Here is a 16,097-nt window from a genome sequence, read left to right as displayed (position 1 = left end):
CGGGAGGTGGGATTCCAACTGGTTTCTTGGCGGGATTGGGAGCTGGAGGTCTGGCAGCTTGGCTCGCTGGGAGAAACAGGAACAACAACCTGCCGCAGCAGCCTAGAGGATATCGGTACGGAGGGTTTGGGTTCGAAGACGAGAACGACGATGTTTTGGGGAGGAATAGGAGATGGGGAGGAGGAGGGGATGGGGTCGCTGGGCCTTCGAGAGGGAGAGGAACGAGAGGTGGAGGAGGAGGAGGAGCTGTGAACGATGGGTTGGGAGCGACGAGGAGTAGTACTGGGTTCGGAGGGAGCTCGGTCAGGTAGAGAACGAGACGCGTCGTTTGTTTTTTTTCTCTCCTCCTCTCTCCCTCACTTTTTGCCCGTTACCTCATAGTCGTTACGCATAACTACTGTTCGATCTATTTGTCCTAATCTACGAGTCGCACCATCATCGTTCTCATCCACGAAGGGGGAAGATCTGCTCAAACTACCGTCATCTCCGAGTCGTCCTCTTCGTCTTCCTTCTCCTTCCCCTTCTTCATCCTACCCCACTTCCTCAAACCACTTCCAAACCCAGGCTCCTTCGCAAACAAGCTGCTATTCCCGAACCTCAACATGACGACTCCACTCCTCTCCCCGTCGATCTTCTTCTTCACGACCGAAACTCCCTTCAACATCCTGACTCCGTCGAAAACGAGCTCGATAGCTCGCTCGACGCTCTCCCTGGGAGAGACTGCCCCTTCGGCTTGTTCTTCGGGAGTAGAAGGGACGACGTGGTCCCAATCGATGAGAGAGCAGAGGAGGACGGTGATGGATTTGACGTGGGAGGTCCATTCGGGCGAGGGGTACGGGAGTCGAAGGAGGGTGAGGAGAGGGCAGGCGTCCCAGGAAGTGAGAGGAGTTCCAGGAAGGACTGGGAGGATCAAGCCTGGGACCTGAGAAAGAAAAGGAAAGGAAATTGGGGAAAGATCAGCACTGAAAGAAGGGAGGAGAAGAGCGACGCGTCGACTCACTCCGTTGGCGATGTGGACGAGAAGCTTGGCTTCGTTGGGTCGACGACTTTGGTTCCAGACACCTCTAAAGGGAGAAATCCCGAGGAATCCTACAAAAGAGAGACCAAAGCGAAGTGTGAGCGTCCAAAGTCGGCGGCAGGAGATGGTCAAGACTCGACTCACCGACGAACATCCTCGAAAAGTCGCAGTCCACTGCTGGGTCTGGTTCGCAGAACGGGATGATCTGAGAGGTCGAGGCTGCGATGTGCTGGGCGAAGAGATCTGAGAAGGAGGCGGAGGAAGGTCAACCTTCGAGTCGAAGAGAAAGCGAGAGGAACGGAGACGCGACGAACAGTCTGCTTCGATGAAGGGACCTACGAAGCAGATCGATCGTGTCAGCAAATGATCCTCAGTTCGACGGGTCTGTAGGATAAGTTGAGACTTACCATAGCTCATGATCCTACGAAAGAGACGCGTCGGAGAGGTCAGCTTCTCGTCGTCCATCGTCTCATCGAAACCGATTCAAACTCACGCCGTTGGCTTCTCCTGCCTTGGAATCGCAGGAGTTCTTTGACTCGCCATCAAGTACGGAGAGAACCACCCTTTAGACCAGTCGAAGTAAGCCTTGAAAGCTGCGAGTGAAGCCGTCGAAGTTTGCTGGACGCCTTTGAGCGACGAAAGGGTGTCGAGGGCTTCTTTGAACGAGGAGGGAAGGCGAGAAAGTGAAGACGGAGAGTCGAGTGGAGGTTTGAAGAATCCGAGTTGAGCGTGTTGGTTGAGAAGACGATGCTTGAGCGCAATCTCGAGCGTGACGACCTCTGGAAGGAGAGAAAGAAAACGCGTCGCCTCGGTGAAGCTGAACTGAGTCGGTCCCATCGAAACCAGAAGGGCTCACCATCGGTAGTCAAGACTCTTCTGATCTCGTGATCCAAAGTGTTCTCGACTGTCTTCTTGAAGACCCACTGACTCGCTTCCTCGTTGGCGAGACCTCCCTGGAAAAAAAAGCAAACACAAATGAGCTCGTCGAGACTTGGAGTTTCGATCCTCCCGCTGCTCGCTTTCGACTAAAAAAAAACCGCTATCAAGAGTGTCTCACTCACAAGGAACTGTCCAGCGACCGTAGTAGCGAAGAAGAAACTCGAAGGCAGGCCGTAGATCGATTCTCCGACGACAGCACGAGCAGCTCCGAACAGGCCTTGACGAAAACAAAGACAGGCGAGGGATCAGTCTCGACAGACCTCGTTCGTAGATCGAGAAAAGCTTCACCGCCTGTCACACCCACCAAACCCATCATGGCGATATCTCGAACTCGAACGCAGGGAAAGATGACGGGGTTGTTGCTGACGTTGTGAACCGACGAAAACGCAACATCGTCAGCTCCTCCCACTTCCTTTCCTCAACACAGAGCGTCGAAACCAACTCACTCTCCCCAAGGCGAAATGCAAGAAACACTCGTAGCAGAAGAGTGAACGGTTCCAACCGTCGCTTCGAGAGCTCGACCTACAGCACACAGAGAGAAAGGACCGACGACGAACGACTCAACTGAGGTCAGCTCGAGCTCGCTTCTTCTCCCCTCTTCGCTCTCTTGGGATGGCTACGAAGAAAACTTTAAAGAGAGGAGACGAACCAAGAAGTGAGTTTCCAGCATGTCTGTATAGCTGCAGTCCAGACCAACCGGATTTTCGGTCAGTTCAAGGACGAAAGAAAGAAGAGGTCGGGACTGAAGATCGGAACGCCTCCCTGGACCCTCACCCAGCCTCTTCCCTGCTCCTTCAGTTGCCCGTCTCCCTCGAGTTGGTCGTTGGGGACGATGACGAGGATGTCGGTGTTGTAGGAAGGGAGGTCTGAGTCGAGAGAAGAGGAGGTTGAGGGATCCATGGTCGTGGTTGGAGGGAAAGAAAAGGAGGAGAGCAAGAAGTTTCGGATCGAGTCCACGAGCTCGAGGGCCTGACGAAGGAAGGAACGAGGTTAGTCTCCTCGACCCTTCCTTTGGCGTCCTCTCTAGGATAAGATGAGGTGAGCTACCTAGCTAGTCGAAACGCAAGCTTGAATGGTTCGTCGAGAGTTCAGAGCAACGCTCGAGTCGAGTTGATTCGAGTCGCGTCGAAACTCGAGCCGCTCGAGACGACCTCCCCTTTCCCTTCTCCACTTGTATATTCAACCCTCTTTCTCCTCCTACATAGCCCAGACTGCCACTTTCCTCCCAGTGAACCGAGAGAAGAGGAGGTAGAGCTGCGAGAACGAGTAGTTCAGCTGTCGTCGCGTCGCGTCGTTCCTCGTCTCTCCCTCCTCCTCTCCTTCTCTCTCTCTTTCCCGACCAGAAGGATATTTGCTGTCCGAAACAAGACATGTTCGTCGCCGATCCAAAACAGACCAGCTCCCACCTCCTCCTCGACAACAACTCCCTCCACCAACTCAAAGCAAAACTATCCACCAAAAAAGCGAACAATCTACTCCTCGTCAGATCCCTCCTCGGAGGCAACATCCATACCAGCCCTCGACTCCTTCCACTCGGCAATCTTGGCGGCGACCCTAGCCTTCTTCTCGTCGTACGAGAGCTTGGGCATCTGGTGCTTCTTGGAGATGGACTTCCAGTCCTCCGACTTCTCGGTAGGGGTGAAGGAAGGATCCTCTCGGATGGCGGCGTAGGTGGCGGCGTACATCTCCTCCATGTCCTCGGATCCGATTCCGGCGGAAAGGTAGCTGGAGAACTGCTTCTTGAACCTGAGAGGGAGGGAGGGAGGGAGAGGGAGGAAGGGGAGAGGTCAGCGAACGAGTTTTTTGAACAGGACGAGGCGCACGGGATTTGGCGAAGGAGAAAGAAAAAAGACGCGTCGACGACTATAGAGAAGAAGAGAAAAGGGGTTTGAACGTACCTCTCGTCATCCTCCTCCTCGAGGGACTCCATGTACTCAGCGACGTGTCCTCCGAAGATGTACTTCCTGAGGACCTCGGCGTCGAGCTCCTTGGACTCAGGGTCGAATCCAGGGAATCTATCGAGCGAGAAAAGAACGAAGGAAAGAACGATAGAGAAGCGGTCAGCGTTTGCTCGTTTCGCAACAAGGAAGTCGGCGAAGAGAACGAAGGAGGGAGGGGAGTCGAGAGCGACCGAAAGACTCACCGGTTCTCCGAGTGGGGAACGAAGATTCCTCCGTCGGAAGCACCCTTCATGGCACCGAAGACTCGGTTTCCGGTCGAGGTCCTCTTGAGTCCAACGTCGAGGAAGCACTTGAAAGGACGGGGGGCGTCCTCCTCGTCGAGCTTCTCAGTGTGGACGAGGGTACCATCGGGCTCGGTAACTCCCTCGTACTTGTCGGCGAGACCGAGCTTGACGAGCGCTCGTCGAGCACAGAGGAGACCAGTAGCGTAGGCTGAGGAAAGAGGACGAACGAAGAAAGAAGAGGGAAGGTGAGCTTCGGGGAGGGAGGAAGGGAAGGGAGAGGGAGGAGGGAGACGAACCAGCGGACCAGTTGGTAAGACCGTGCTCGAGACCGTACTTGGGCATCTCCTTGGAGTGGGCGGAAACGAAAACGAAGTCTCCCTAGAACGAACAACAAGCGAACGAAGGTCAGCTTCAACCGTCGAGCTTCGACCGTCGAGAAGGGAAGGAAGGGGAACGGAAAGGACGAACCTGGAGCTTAGCGTAAACGACCTGGACGATGATGTCCTTGTTGGTGAACCTGACCACGAGTCTGTACTTGGGAGCGTTGTACTTGTTCTTAGCCTGAGACACGAGACGCTTCCTAGCGTAGTCTGAGGAAGATCGGAAGGGAGGAGAGTCGATCAGCTCAAACGAACGAAACGAAACGAGCTCTCTCGACAAGGACAAGAGAAGATGGAGGAGGATGTACTCACAGTCGGTCTTTCCCTCACGTCTTCTTCTGTACTTAACCTGGAATCGGGAGAAGTACGCTCGGTTCTTGACAAGCTGGAGGAGGAGAGAGATGGGAAGGAACGGAGGGAGAGGGTCAGCGTTCGGTTCTTCCGTTCGTCGTTTCGTTCGAGCAAGAGTAGAGAACTAACCTTGACGAAAGGCATGGTGGCTGGATGGGAGTTGAAGTGATAGGGTGGGGTGGATGGTTGGAGACGAGACGGCGAAGAGGGAAGGTGGAAGAGAGGAAGAAGCGAGTAAGGGAGGGGAGGACAGGGTCAGCTTCTTCGTTTCTCTTCCTTTGGCGAACCTCCTTCGAACCATGTTTCTGAGCCCTTACGACCTCCCAACGACCCTCTAACCCCTCTCTACCGTCCTGAGCTTATCTCTCTCCCATCCTCCAGCGCTCCATCCCCACCAGAGACCAGCAGGAAGAAGGTCGTCCCCCTCCTCGCTCGCTGGACTTTTCCATTTCCCTCCTCCCTCCTCTCGTTCCCTCCTCTCTCCCTCCCGCTCTTCTCCTCCCTTCGAGCTCGTTCAAAAAAGCGTTTTTTGTCGATGGGGATCCTCGTTCGTTCGTGGTGTTGAGTATAGGGGTGTGAAAGGGTAGTAGAACTAACCTGGCGAAGGCGGTGGTTGGAGAAACAGAAAGCCCTCCGAGCGGAGACTCGAAGAGACTTTTTCGGACGCCAAATCCCTAGGGCTGTTGGGGACGCGAGCTCGCTCCTTTTCTTTGTTTTTGTTCTTGTTTTGAGATCTCTGGGATGGGTTCGGGATTGACCAGAGCTCACATTGCAGATTTGAGGAAGTGAAGAAAGGAAAATATGCAAGCCACAGCAAAGCTCGAAAACGAGGCCGCCTGTTCCGACCTCCTCGTCTCCCTTCTCCTCCTCGCTCCCCTCTCTCTCCTCTCTCAACCATCACCAATGTCCCTCTTCACCTCCTGCTTCCCTTCTCGACCAACGCACCAACCCCTCGCCACCCCTCGCCCACCTCCCTCCTACCCTCTGACCTCCCCTTCGTGCGTCTTCTGCGACATCCCCTCCAACGTCCCTTCGAGCTCGATCCTGTACGAAGACGACGACTTCTACGTCTTCAAGGACAGATCAGGAGGAGCGAAACAGCATTTGTTGTGTATTCCCAAGGGCCATGTTTGTCAGTCGCACGCACTATTCAACAAAACTCAAGACGAGAAGGGGAACAAACTAACGAAGGAAACGTCGAGCTCACGCCTCTCCCACTTCGTCCTTTGTTTCTTTGTTGTTTGCTTTTGCGACTGCAGCTGAATCCGTCCAAGATCTTTCCTCTTTGGACATCCCTTTACGTTCGTCTCTATTCTTCTCTCTCCTTCCTCAACTATTCCCTTACTCAGGTCTTCCTCTCTCTCGTTTTTTTGCCTGCCAGTCCAAAACATGTCCTCCCTTTCCCTCTCGATCCTCTCCCGTTCCTCCTCTTCACCCCCTCCATCTCCACCACCACTCAACTCAACTCCGAACCCGTCCTACCTCCTAGGATTCCACATCCCTCCTCTCACCTCCGTTCCTCACCTCCATCTGCACGCGTTCGAGCTCCCGTTCGACGATCTCAGGAATCGCGTCGGGTTCAGGTCGACGGTGAGGAAAGGAGAGGGGAAGAAGGGGAAAGGGTTGGGCTGGTTCGTTGACGTTCAGCAGGTGAGGGCGAAGAAAGAAAAGGGTTGGGTTTGGGCGGGCGGAGCTGACTTGACTTGTTCTTTGGTTTTTGGTTTTTGGTTTTTGGTAAGGTGATGGACATGCTGGAAGCGGGGATGAAGGTGACGGTGGGACGAGGGAAGGTACCTGCTAGGAAATCGGAGCCGCTGTATCGCGATTGATGGGGGGGGGGGCTTTTGGGAGCGAGCAGAGGGAGAGAGAGTTGGAGCGACGCGTCGAGAGAAGGATCTCCCGTTATTTTCTTTCTTTCGCTCTTTGTCCGATGATGCTCGTCCGAACGAGTACTCGACGGGGTCTTAGCGTGCTCGCATATGTTAGGCGGGGTTGTAACCCCGAAGTTGAATACTGAACGAGTCCCTGTCGAGAAAACCAGGGTTGGCAGCCGTCTTTGCAGAAGACAGAAGGATCGAACGAAATGAGAAAGAGAGAGAGGTGCTCATAAGTCGTAAGATCCGTATCGTATCGAGCTAAATCCAACTGAACGGGAAGCTGGAAGAAAGGTAGAAGAGAGAGAGGACATGACACAAATCGAAGACGCGTCGATAAGGCGAGATGGGCAAGTAGAAGCGACGAAGAAAGGAGAGAAAAGAAAAGAAAGGCGAGTGCTTCACAACAGCTAACCAAAAGCGAGATCAGATCACAAGAGTAAGCAAGAAGAGTTCAGCATCGGGACGGAGAGAAGAAACGAGATGTCGAACTAAACAAAAAAGAGAAGAGGAGACGAAAGACTCACCTCAGCGAGGAGTCGTTCCTCCTCAGCAACGGCCTTGTCTCGTTTCTCCTTGAGGAGTCGAATTTTCTCGGCCTGAGAAGGAAGTACAAGTCGGTCAGTTTTTTCGAACGATCTCGAAGGGAGGGATGGAAAAGGAAGGGGAGATCTAACCCGAGCGAGCTGTTCCGTCCTGAGCTTCTCCTGGTTGGCTTCCTGAGCTTTCTGTCTCGAAGCGACCTTGTCGGCCTGTTGAAAATCAAGAAATAAAGTGAGGTTGATCAGTGAAGCGTCCTCGACCGACGCGTCAACCTCGTCGGAACGAACCTTGATCTTCGCTCTCCTCGTCTCCTCAGCGAGTTCCTGTGAAATGGACGAAAGAAGACCGGTTCAGCCTCCGGCAGCGAGAAGCAAAAAAGCGAAGAACACCAGACGGACAGTAAGCTTCTTCATCTTCCTCTTGGAAACAAACTCAATAGCCGTATCATCATCGCTCGAAAGCTCAATCGGCTCGTCTCGTGAACTCTGTCGACCCGTCGAAAACACGATCGGCGAGAGCTCTCGCTTGACTCGTTTGGGTGAAGGGGGAGTGGGTACGCGTTGAGAGGGAGGAGCTCGAGGAGGAGGAGAGTTGGAATCCGAGTCGTCGTCGATGACGATCGGGCTGTCGCGTCGAAAGAGAGGTCGAGAAGGTCCAGCGACGGGTTGGTTTGGAGGAGGAGGAAGAGGGTTGAGGGATCGTTCTCGTTTGACGGAGGAGGCGGCGCGTTCGGGTTCGGGGTCGGGTGGAGGAGGAGGGGGAGGCGCGATGGGATCTGAGGGAGACGGAGAGGGAGAGAGAGTCAGATCAGAACGATGCGAAGAAATCGAGACGGGGAAGAGTGACTGACCCCGAGGTATCACGTATAGCAGCTGAAGAGCAGCTCTCGATCGATACGACCACGTAAAAGTGAGCTCGTACCCAACGACTCCTTCGGCTGAAAGGGAAATGGAAAACGAGGACGCGTTCAGCTTCAAAGACGTGTTTTTTTGAGTAGTGCTCAGAGCAGTACTCACGGAGCTCCCATTCAGTCAAAGCTCCAGCCCTTGGAGCTCGCCTCTCAGGCCCGAAGCTAGAGAACGAAAGAGAGGAGGACGTCAGAACGAGGGAGAGAGGGAGGACGAGTCGAGTTGGCTGGAGATGCCTTTTTGGGGGGAAGGAAGAGAAGGAAGCAACTCACCCAACAAACATGGAACGTCCAGGATTGGTCTCCTCAAACTTCTCCTTTCCGTAGATAGGAAGAGCCCAGGGAGAGAGAGTGGGCTTGACGAAGTCGACGGGGGTGTCCGTGAAGTGGCCGAGGAGGATCCTGAGCTGGATAGTACCGAGATCTCCCACGTCGGTAGATGTATATGGGTGCTCAGCGTCTTCGGGTTTGAGGTTCTGGGTCGAGGAAAGAGGGGGCGAGAGGGTCAGAGTGAGCTCTTTCTCAACGTCGATGGGAGGGAAGAGCTGGTCGAGCTGAGCTGCCCGGCTACCGAAACTGGCTAGCCATGATCTGCTGACGAAACTCTGGCAGCTCTCGACCAGAGAAACATCAGAAGAGTCTATAAACTCACGAGATCTTGGAACATGAGCGGGAGCAGGCTGTCCTCTCCGGACGGAGGTCCTCGAACCTGCACTTCCTTCTTCTCCCTCGCTCCAAGAAAGGCGTCTCCCATGCAAAGTACAAGTCCATCGACCCTAAAAAACTCCGATGTATCTCTCGTCAGTTTTTGAATCTCCCAATGAGCTGCTTCCTGCCAACAAGCTCGAACGAAGAACGCGTTGAACTCACCAGACTTCTCCAGCCGTTTCGACCTTGTTCGCCTGGTTCGTCTTCCTCCAGAACACTTCGAACGTCTACCGAGGAGAAGATGCGAAGATTATGTCAGTTCGGGTAATAACACCTCGGACATGGAAGAAAAGAAAGAAGGAACCGAGGGACAGAAAGGAAGGAGAGAAGAACACTCCGGTCGAGCTCAACGAACGCACCTCTCCAGCTTCTGCCTCCAACCAGCAGACCTGCTCGTTCTCCGATTTACAACGGCTGTTGTACTCCGTCAAGACTCTAGAACGAGGACCGGTAACTCGAACTCCCGCTTCGAAACCGAGAAGGTGCATCTTGAGGGAGGAGCGAGGAGGGTGGAGCGAAAAGGGAAGGAGCGAGAGCGAGGGAGGAAGATGGCTGCTTTTCCAGAGAACGAGGAGGGCCTTGAAGACGAGTAGCGACGAGCTTGAGTACGAGGAAGGTTCTGAGGAAGTGCAGATGGAAAAGAGGGCTTCGAGGTTGGCGAGACGGTCGTGGTTTGGGGAGGGAGGGAAGGAAGGGAGGAGGTTGAGCTCTGTCGTCGGCTCCCTCGCGCGTTCTTCCTTCCTTCGCAACCAGATTTTCCTTCCTTCGTGAGTTTCAGCTTTTCAGAAGATGGCTGCTGCTGCATCCAGCAGCACCCGGAGATCGAGGGAAGCTCAACGAGAACATCGCGTCGTCCTCTAGAAGCACAAAACGAATGAAAAATACCAAAGCAAGCAAGAACGCGACAAATCCAGAACCCAAATCAACCCACATCGCCCAATCTAATCTAAAGAGGCTTCCTGACCAAGTACAGCTGCATAGGGGTGAAGAGCCTGCGAGAGGGAAGAACAGACGCGAACAAGAGAGTCAGGTCTCGTCTCTCTCTCTCGTCTCGACGGCGCACGAAAAGGAGGAGGAGACTCACTTCTGCTGTCCTCCGGCAACCAAGTTCGTAGCAGCGACTCGAAGAGTCTCTCCGACGTCGTGGGTTCCCTTGGGAACGAGTCCAACCTTCTCCATAGCCCAAACGGCGTTGTGGGTGACGAACTGTCCCAGCTTGGAGGTTCGGAACACGGTGGCGTAGTCGTAGAGAGTCTGAGCCTTGGAGTAGTCTCCCTCGAGAGGGTAGTACCAGTCGACCTCGTCTCCACGGTCAGCGAGATCGTCCTCAACGAGAACTGCAGGGGGTTGAAGGAGAAAGGGAAGGGGAGGAAAGGAAGAAGGAGGCGACGAGGTCAGCTCGCTGTCCGGAACTCCGACTCGATCGAGAGTGTAGAGAAGTACGAATGAAAAGTTTTAAAAAGGGACTGACTCTCGAATCCAGCAGAGATGAAAGCGTCGTGAGCCTGCTTTCGAGTTCGCATCTCGGCGATTCCGTCTCCAAGCTGGTCGAACCAAAGGAAAACCGGACGTCAGCGACTGCTTTCCAAGTAGAGATGAAGAAGCAGAGTAGATATAAGCTCACCTCGATACCGTGAGCGATCTTCTTGTGCTCGGGGTTGGTAGGGTCCCACTTGTCGGTCTGGAAGAGAAGACGTCGAGAGACAAGACGCGTCAGGATCGCCACGAGGAGTGAGAACAGCTCGGAAAGAAGTCAGCAGTACTCACCATGACCCACTCGTAGATACCGGCGACTCCTCCGGGCTTGAGGACCCTGAAGATCTCGGAGTAGATTCCCTCGAACGTGGGAGCGTGAACGGTGGCCTCGATAGCGTAGACTAGAGGGTTTCCGTGAAGCAATAGAAGTCGAAGTCAGCTTCAGCGCTCTCCCGTAGTTCCTCTTCAGGCTTCCAAGCCGATCACACCGACAAGGCAACGAACGAAAACGAGGCAAGAAAGAAACCCAAACTCACCAGCGTCGAACGATCCCTCGGCGAACTTCTCGGACAGCTTCATGAAGTCTCCCTGAACGAAGTTGACCTGATCCTGAAGACCCTGCTGCTTGGTGTACTTGGTAGCTCGGTCACACTGGAACTGGTTGAGGGTGATACCGGTGATGTTGGCGTCCGAGAAACGAGCGATGGCTCGAGCAGGACCTCCGATTCCGCATCCGACGTCGAGGACCTTCATTCCAGGTCGAATGTTCATCTGAGCGGAAAGGTAGTGCTCGTGTCGAGCGAGCTGAAGGGAAACGAGTGAAGAAAAGAGGTAGTCAGCACGAGAGAGCTGGTAGAAGGGGTGCGAGAGCGGGGAGAGACAGAGACAGAGCTCGTTGGGAGGATGGGCTGAAAGGAAGGAAGGAGCGAGCGAGGGAGTCGAGAAAAGATGAACTCACTCCAGCGTGGAAAGCCTCTCCCTTGAAGAATCGACAGAAGTGGAAGGACTGTGTGAGGAGGAGTAAGCACCAGGCAGGGGAAAGAGAGCGAAGGAAGAAACAAGAGCGTGTCAGTCCAAATGTGGTTCGTTCGGAGGGAGGGAGGGAGGAGAGGAAAGAACGAACCTGAGCCCATCCGTACTCGTACAGCTCAGTAGCACCATCGTAGTCTGAAGAGAATATAGAGGTCAGTAGGACTTCGAAGGCCTCGATAGGGTCGAGCTGCCGTAAACTCACATCCTGCGAAAAGGAAAAGGGAGGGCCGCCAGCGAAAGGTCAGCTCAATCTCCTCCTTCACGCGCCTTGCCAGCTCGTTCGCCCCTCGTTTCCTCTATATCTCCTGTTCCCTTCTGTACATACCATTCACTACGTCTTTGTAATCTCCAAGCCTCGTCTCTGTATGCGCAGACGAGTCCTCGGCAGCGTTGGCGTCCCATCGCTTGCTGTAAGCCTGCATGTTTGAGGCGGTCCTAGCGTCCTTTTTGGCCATGTTGAAGGGGAAGAGTTGAAGCGACGGGGGAGGTGGGAGAAGTGAGAGGAGAAAGGGGGAAGAGTGAGAGAAGAGGAAGCGGTTTGGGTTGAGGTTGAGCTCGTTGTGGTTGGAGGAAAGGGGATCGGAAGGGGAGGGAAGGAAGAGGGAGACCTCGTACGAGTTCAAACGCTGCGCTCTCCTCCTCTGTTTTCTCCCCTCAAACAACAATCTGGTTGAGGCTGATAGGACCTGTTTGATTGAAAAAGACTCGGAACAACAACCTGAACCCAAATCTGCCTCAAGACGCGTGAGGGAGGCTTTCCTTCGGAGGAAAAGTCGCGTCGAAACCTCCAAGCTCCGAGGGTCGAGCTCAACGTTTCAACCATCGGGCCATCTCTTCCGCTGGGCCTGCTTCGCCTGCTTCTCCGTGTGAGGCTCAAGCTGCATTTTCCCTTCACTCGCTTCTCACCTATATTTTCAGGCGTTCGAGTATCTTTCTAAACCTTCAGCGAGTCCAGAAAAAACCAGCCGGCCTCAATCGAGCCCCCCTCTCTCCCCTCCCCTTTCTCTCACTCAACATCCACCTTCTGCTCCGCTCCTCCTTCCTTCTTTCCTCCCCCTTCTTGTCATGTCCTATCAATACCAGCAGCCCATCTACTACCAGCCTCAACAGCAGCAACAGCAGTACTATCCGCAGCCCTACCAGCAGCCTCAGTACTACGAAACTCAAGCAGAACGCGTCTCGAGACTCCGAGGTCAAGGTCACCTCGTTTTCGCCGCTTTTCTGTCTTTAGCAGCGACCGTTTCTTTGTGAGCTCCCCTTCCAGCCTGACGAGACGCAACTTTCGAACAAAGGCTGAAGCTGAAGCTGAACTCCCTCTCTCGATGGTCTCGTCCCTCGTCCCTCTTCCCTCTTCTCGCAGAACGTTGGTGACCTTCTCCTCGCCCTTCCTTCCCTCGATCCACTTCCTTCACTCCCAGAATCGGAAATTTGGAGCTTTCGGTTACTGTCCGACTTGGGATCTCACGAGGCCGGATGATTGTTGGGGACCTGTGTTGGGCTACGAGTGAGCCCTCGCCCTCGAGCTTCTTCATGAAAAAGAAAGAGTAGAGAGTCGAAGGAAGGAGCTTGTAGGGTCGAGCTGACGCTTTTAACTTCTTTCTCGTGCTTACCTTTGAAGATGGCAGCCTTGGATACCTGGAGGATGGTTGGTGAAGATCATGATCCTTTATGGAATGTAAGTTCGCTTTGCAGTTTGGAGTCGACACGTCTCTCGTTTTCGATTCGAACTGACCTTTCTTTTGTCCCCTTCGTTCTTCTTGTATCTAGAGCAGCTGCACTTTCACTTATGTTAACCCTAGTCACCCTTCTTGCCTCCCCTGTGAAACAATCATACTCGATCTGCGCCCACCCAACCTGACCCGTCTTCGTCTTCGATCTCTTCTCTCTCTCTCAGCGCGATGGTTTCCCTCTTCCCTGCTTTCCTCTCTCATCACTCGGCGGCTCACATGCGGAATCATGGAGCTATATTTCGTCTCTTCGCCGTAAGTTTTTGTTCTCTTGTTTTCCTCCGTAACGTCGTTCTCGTAGGCTGAACTCCACCGCTCGACGGTTTCCGTGCCGTCGTCCCTCCCTCCTTCCCTAGATTCCAGCAGCTCTCTCGTCGATGTTGGCCTTCGGATTCTCGACCTATCTTTTCGGAAAGGCTCTCAGCGACTTCAACAATTCAGACGTTCCAGATACAGGCTTTGGGTGAGTACCACCGCGATCGACGCGTCGATTTACTTTCTCGATCCCTGTAGCAGCTCTCCTCTCCCCCCATTTGTCCTCCCTATCCTATCAACTCCTTCGCTGATCTACTCACTCACTGTCTTCAAATCTTTTTTCAGTCCCGCTCTGTGGATATCTCTAGGAGGAACGATCGCAGCTGTCCTCTCCCTTCTCGTTGGAGGTCCAAGGGATCAAATCGACGCGAATGGGTTCGGAGACTCAGCGACGACGAGGAACGTCGCAACGGGAGACGCGGGGGGGGGGGTACCTAATAGTGGGAGGAAGCGAGGGAGGTTCAAAAGGGCTGATGCTACTCAGGTTTATGAGATCTAGAGGGAAGCAACGGAGGATCGAGGCGGAAAGAAGAGACTTGCGACCGACAGTGTGTTGCTGGGAGAACGCCATGTTTTGAGAGATTCAGAATTTGGCTGATGATGCAAAGCTTTTGTTCATCAATAATGAGGTGTGTTACTGTCCGACAGGGGCGTGCGCTTTGAGACGCGTCGAGTTTCCCCTTGCCCTTTCCCCCCTTCTCAACTCCTCGTGAAAGGAACGCAAAAGGCGAAAGAAACGAGCTTCTATCCTGACTACTCCTCGGCTCAATCTAATCCATCCATCTCCAGCTCATCCTTCACTTTGCTCCTCCCGTCCCGACTTCGAACACGCTGAATCGGACGCAAATATCGAAGACGAGTCAGCGTTTTCTTCGTTCGTCCGAAGACGCGACTGGGCGAAAGTCGTTCGAGCAACTCACCTAAACAGAGCGAAACACCCATAGAGCAGCATCACGGGGTAGGCTACCAGCAGCCGTTGATCCGACATTCTCAGCACCGCGACGAAGATGGACGAGGCCGAGTGGGTGCACCAGAGGATGGAGAGGATGGAGAGGAAGTAGCCGAGGGTTCCACTGTGAAGAAGAGAGCGAGAAGAGGGTGAGGGAGGGTGATCAGTGATGGGGAAGAGGACGGCGAGGAGAAGGGAGAGGGAAGGATGGGAGGGGAGAGAGGTGTGAGGGAGGTGCGAGAAAGAGGAAAGGGAAACATCAAAACTCACTCCATCCCAACCCCCATCCCCAATGTTCCTAATCCAACCATCGGCAGCAAGCAGTATCCCAGTACGCTAGCCGTTCGATACGCGTCGATTCCTCGTTCCGACATGAGGTTGAGGAGCGTGTAGATGGCGACGGTTCCGAGCAAAGCGATGGCGTAGATGTAAGAGAACTGGGATTTGCCGGACTGCGAAAAAAAAAAAGCCGAACCAAGATTCCTGATCAGCTTGATGTTCTTGCTCGGAAGATGGAGAGGAAAGAAGGAAAAGAAGGAAGGGGAAGGGAAGGTCGAGGCACAACTCACAAAGAGAAGGACGAGTCCGAAACCAAAGCAGAACATGACGGGACCTGCGAGATCTGCGTCGTCCATGATGCGTTCGTCTGGTGTGGAGAGAGGGTTGAGGACGGTGAGGGTTTTGGAGAGGATGTGGGTTGGGTTGATGCCGAGTTCTGTAGAGGGAAGGGAGGGGTGTGAGCTCAAGGGAAAGGAAGGAGGTTGGGACACGTCGATGGGGGTTCGAAGGGAGGAGAGCTGAGATAGAGAGAGCTTGTCGAAAGTACGAATCTGTAGCGAGTTGACAGTTGCTGCTTGCTTGAAAGCTCGTATAGCAGAGGAAGGAGCTGATGCTAGCCGAAAGCGAGGTATCGACCTCGGCTCCTCCTCCTTCCTTCCTTTGGATCTGAGCTCGCTTCTTCTCTCGCTTCAATCGTCCCTGTTCCTTCTTGGAGTCCCTCTCCCCATCCCATCCTGACCCTTCCTCGATCCCTCCACTCGTCCTCCCACGTCATCTCGCTCGCTCGCTCCTTCTCCCAAGCTCAACCTCGAACACTCACCTTCCAACAACGGCTGCTCCCCTTCCACGCCTCCCGTCCCAAAAGCCTCCCACCATCTCCCTTCGCCCAAGATCCTATTCAAATTCCCACCCGCAGCACCCATGCTCCCCATGTTGCCTCCGAGAGCTCCCTCTGAGGAAGCGTAGAAGGACGAGGACGGCTGGCCTCCGAAGAAAGGCTGGTCCGTGGGCGCGGTTGGGTAAGGAGAGGAGGAGCCGTACGGTGGCTGTTGCGACGAGGAGTAGGATGGATTTTGTTGGAACATTGGCTGGGAAGAGAAGAGGGTGGTGGGTGGATTTGGGGCGTTGAGGTTGATGCGGTTGGGAGGAAGGGAAGATGAAGGGGACCACCGAGAGGAGGGTTGATTTCGTCGCTAAGTCGTTTCCCTCTTCACCTTTCTTTCTGCTTGGTTCTCGAGAGATATGTAGAGAGATAAAGAGAGCATTTCCGAGACGAGATATCTAGATAAACGAGAGAGAGAGGGCGATCCCTTCTTTTTTTTAAAAAAAAACGAGGCTGAGCAGCAGAATAAACGAGAAAAAGAGTGTAGTATGTAGTCCGTTGAGAGGGAGGGAGGGAGGGATATCTAAGGAG

At 54.0% G+C, this 16,097-nt stretch overlaps 7 protein-coding genes across 7 annotated transcripts; 2 read left to right on the top strand and 5 right to left on the bottom strand.

Annotated features, from left to right (window-relative positions):
• Positions 1-469: 469 nt before the first annotated feature.
• On the bottom strand, positions 470-2,857 carry BDY24DRAFT_412079 (uncharacterized protein; the record flags this gene model as incomplete). The annotated part of the gene is made up of 12 exons (XM_076643013.1): positions 470-922; positions 1,001-1,089; positions 1,163-1,261; positions 1,333-1,353; positions 1,426-1,439; positions 1,512-1,797; positions 1,875-1,971; positions 2,080-2,174; positions 2,246-2,319; positions 2,404-2,479; positions 2,607-2,637; positions 2,732-2,857. The coding sequence occupies 12 exons, from the start codon at positions 2,855-2,857 to the stop codon at positions 470-472; spliced, it is 1,461 nt and encodes a 486-aa protein (XP_076500504.1).
• Positions 2,858-3,429: 572 nt separating this feature from the next.
• On the bottom strand, positions 3,430-5,017 carry RPL5 (60S ribosomal protein uL18 RPL5; the record flags this gene model as incomplete). The annotated part of the gene is made up of 7 exons (XM_076643012.1): positions 3,430-3,703; positions 3,856-3,972; positions 4,101-4,350; positions 4,439-4,520; positions 4,611-4,732; positions 4,835-4,907; positions 5,003-5,017. 7 exons carry the CDS (start codon positions 5,015-5,017, stop codon positions 3,430-3,432), a joined length of 933 nt encoding a protein of 310 aa, XP_076500503.1.
• A 730-nt stretch (positions 5,018-5,747) lies between these two features.
• Positions 5,748-6,904, top strand: BDY24DRAFT_377543 (scavenger mRNA decapping enzyme C-term binding-domain-containing protein). The gene is made up of 4 exons (XM_076638790.1): positions 5,748-6,005; positions 6,133-6,174; positions 6,255-6,523; positions 6,613-6,904. Exons 1-4 carry the CDS (start codon positions 5,777-5,779, stop codon positions 6,700-6,702), a joined length of 630 nt encoding a protein of 209 aa, XP_076500502.1. The 5' UTR covers positions 5,748-5,776; the 3' UTR covers positions 6,703-6,904.
• A 53-nt stretch (positions 6,905-6,957) lies between these two features.
• BDY24DRAFT_166714 (uncharacterized protein) lies at positions 6,958-9,706 on the bottom strand. Its single transcript, XM_076636216.1, has 9 exons — positions 9,265-9,706; positions 9,068-9,132; positions 8,850-8,973; positions 8,471-8,673; positions 8,307-8,362; positions 8,141-8,227; positions 7,689-8,065; positions 7,578-7,613; positions 6,958-7,499 (listed from the first exon to the last, which is right to left on the bottom strand). The coding sequence occupies exons 1-9, from the start codon at positions 9,391-9,393 to the stop codon at positions 7,239-7,241; spliced, it is 1,338 nt and encodes a 445-aa protein (XP_076500501.1). The 5' UTR covers positions 9,394-9,706; the 3' UTR covers positions 6,958-7,238.
• Positions 9,707-9,851: 145 nt separating this feature from the next.
• Positions 9,852-11,868, bottom strand: BDY24DRAFT_335953 (sterol methyltransferase; the record flags this gene model as incomplete). The annotated part of the gene is made up of 9 exons (XM_076637214.1): positions 9,852-9,897; positions 9,990-10,242; positions 10,377-10,449; positions 10,530-10,586; positions 10,673-10,782; positions 10,918-11,185; positions 11,340-11,387; positions 11,505-11,548; positions 11,739-11,868. 9 exons carry the CDS (start codon positions 11,866-11,868, stop codon positions 9,852-9,854), a joined length of 1,029 nt encoding a protein of 342 aa, XP_076500500.1.
• Positions 11,869-12,279: 411 nt separating this feature from the next.
• On the top strand, positions 12,280-13,954 carry BDY24DRAFT_438415 (uncharacterized protein; the record flags this gene model as incomplete). Its single annotated transcript, XM_076644356.1, has 6 exons — positions 12,280-12,660; positions 12,774-12,917; positions 13,032-13,088; positions 13,308-13,395; positions 13,497-13,603; positions 13,741-13,954. Exons 1-6 carry the CDS (start codon positions 12,479-12,481, stop codon positions 13,952-13,954), a joined length of 792 nt encoding a protein of 263 aa, XP_076500499.1. The 5' UTR covers positions 12,280-12,478.
• Positions 13,955-14,044: 90 nt separating this feature from the next.
• On the bottom strand, positions 14,045-15,926 carry BDY24DRAFT_377528 (uncharacterized protein). The gene is made up of 5 exons (XM_076638789.1): positions 15,504-15,926; positions 14,974-15,119; positions 14,675-14,856; positions 14,376-14,528; positions 14,045-14,286 (listed from the first exon to the last, which is right to left on the bottom strand). The coding sequence occupies exons 1-5, from the start codon at positions 15,766-15,768 to the stop codon at positions 14,253-14,255; spliced, it is 780 nt and encodes a 259-aa protein (XP_076500498.1). The 5' UTR covers positions 15,769-15,926; the 3' UTR covers positions 14,045-14,252.
• Between the last annotated feature and the right edge of the window lie 171 nt (positions 15,927-16,097).

Source organism: Mrakia frigida (assembly GCF_051309035.1).
Source record: "Mrakia frigida strain ATCC 22029 unplaced genomic scaffold BDY24scaffold_3, whole genome shotgun sequence".
NCBI lineage: Eukaryota > Fungi > Basidiomycota > Tremellomycetes > Cystofilobasidiales > Mrakiaceae > Mrakia > Mrakia frigida.
The sequence above is the reverse complement of the archived record's forward strand: the minus strand, read 5'-3'. Positions and strand labels throughout refer to the sequence as shown.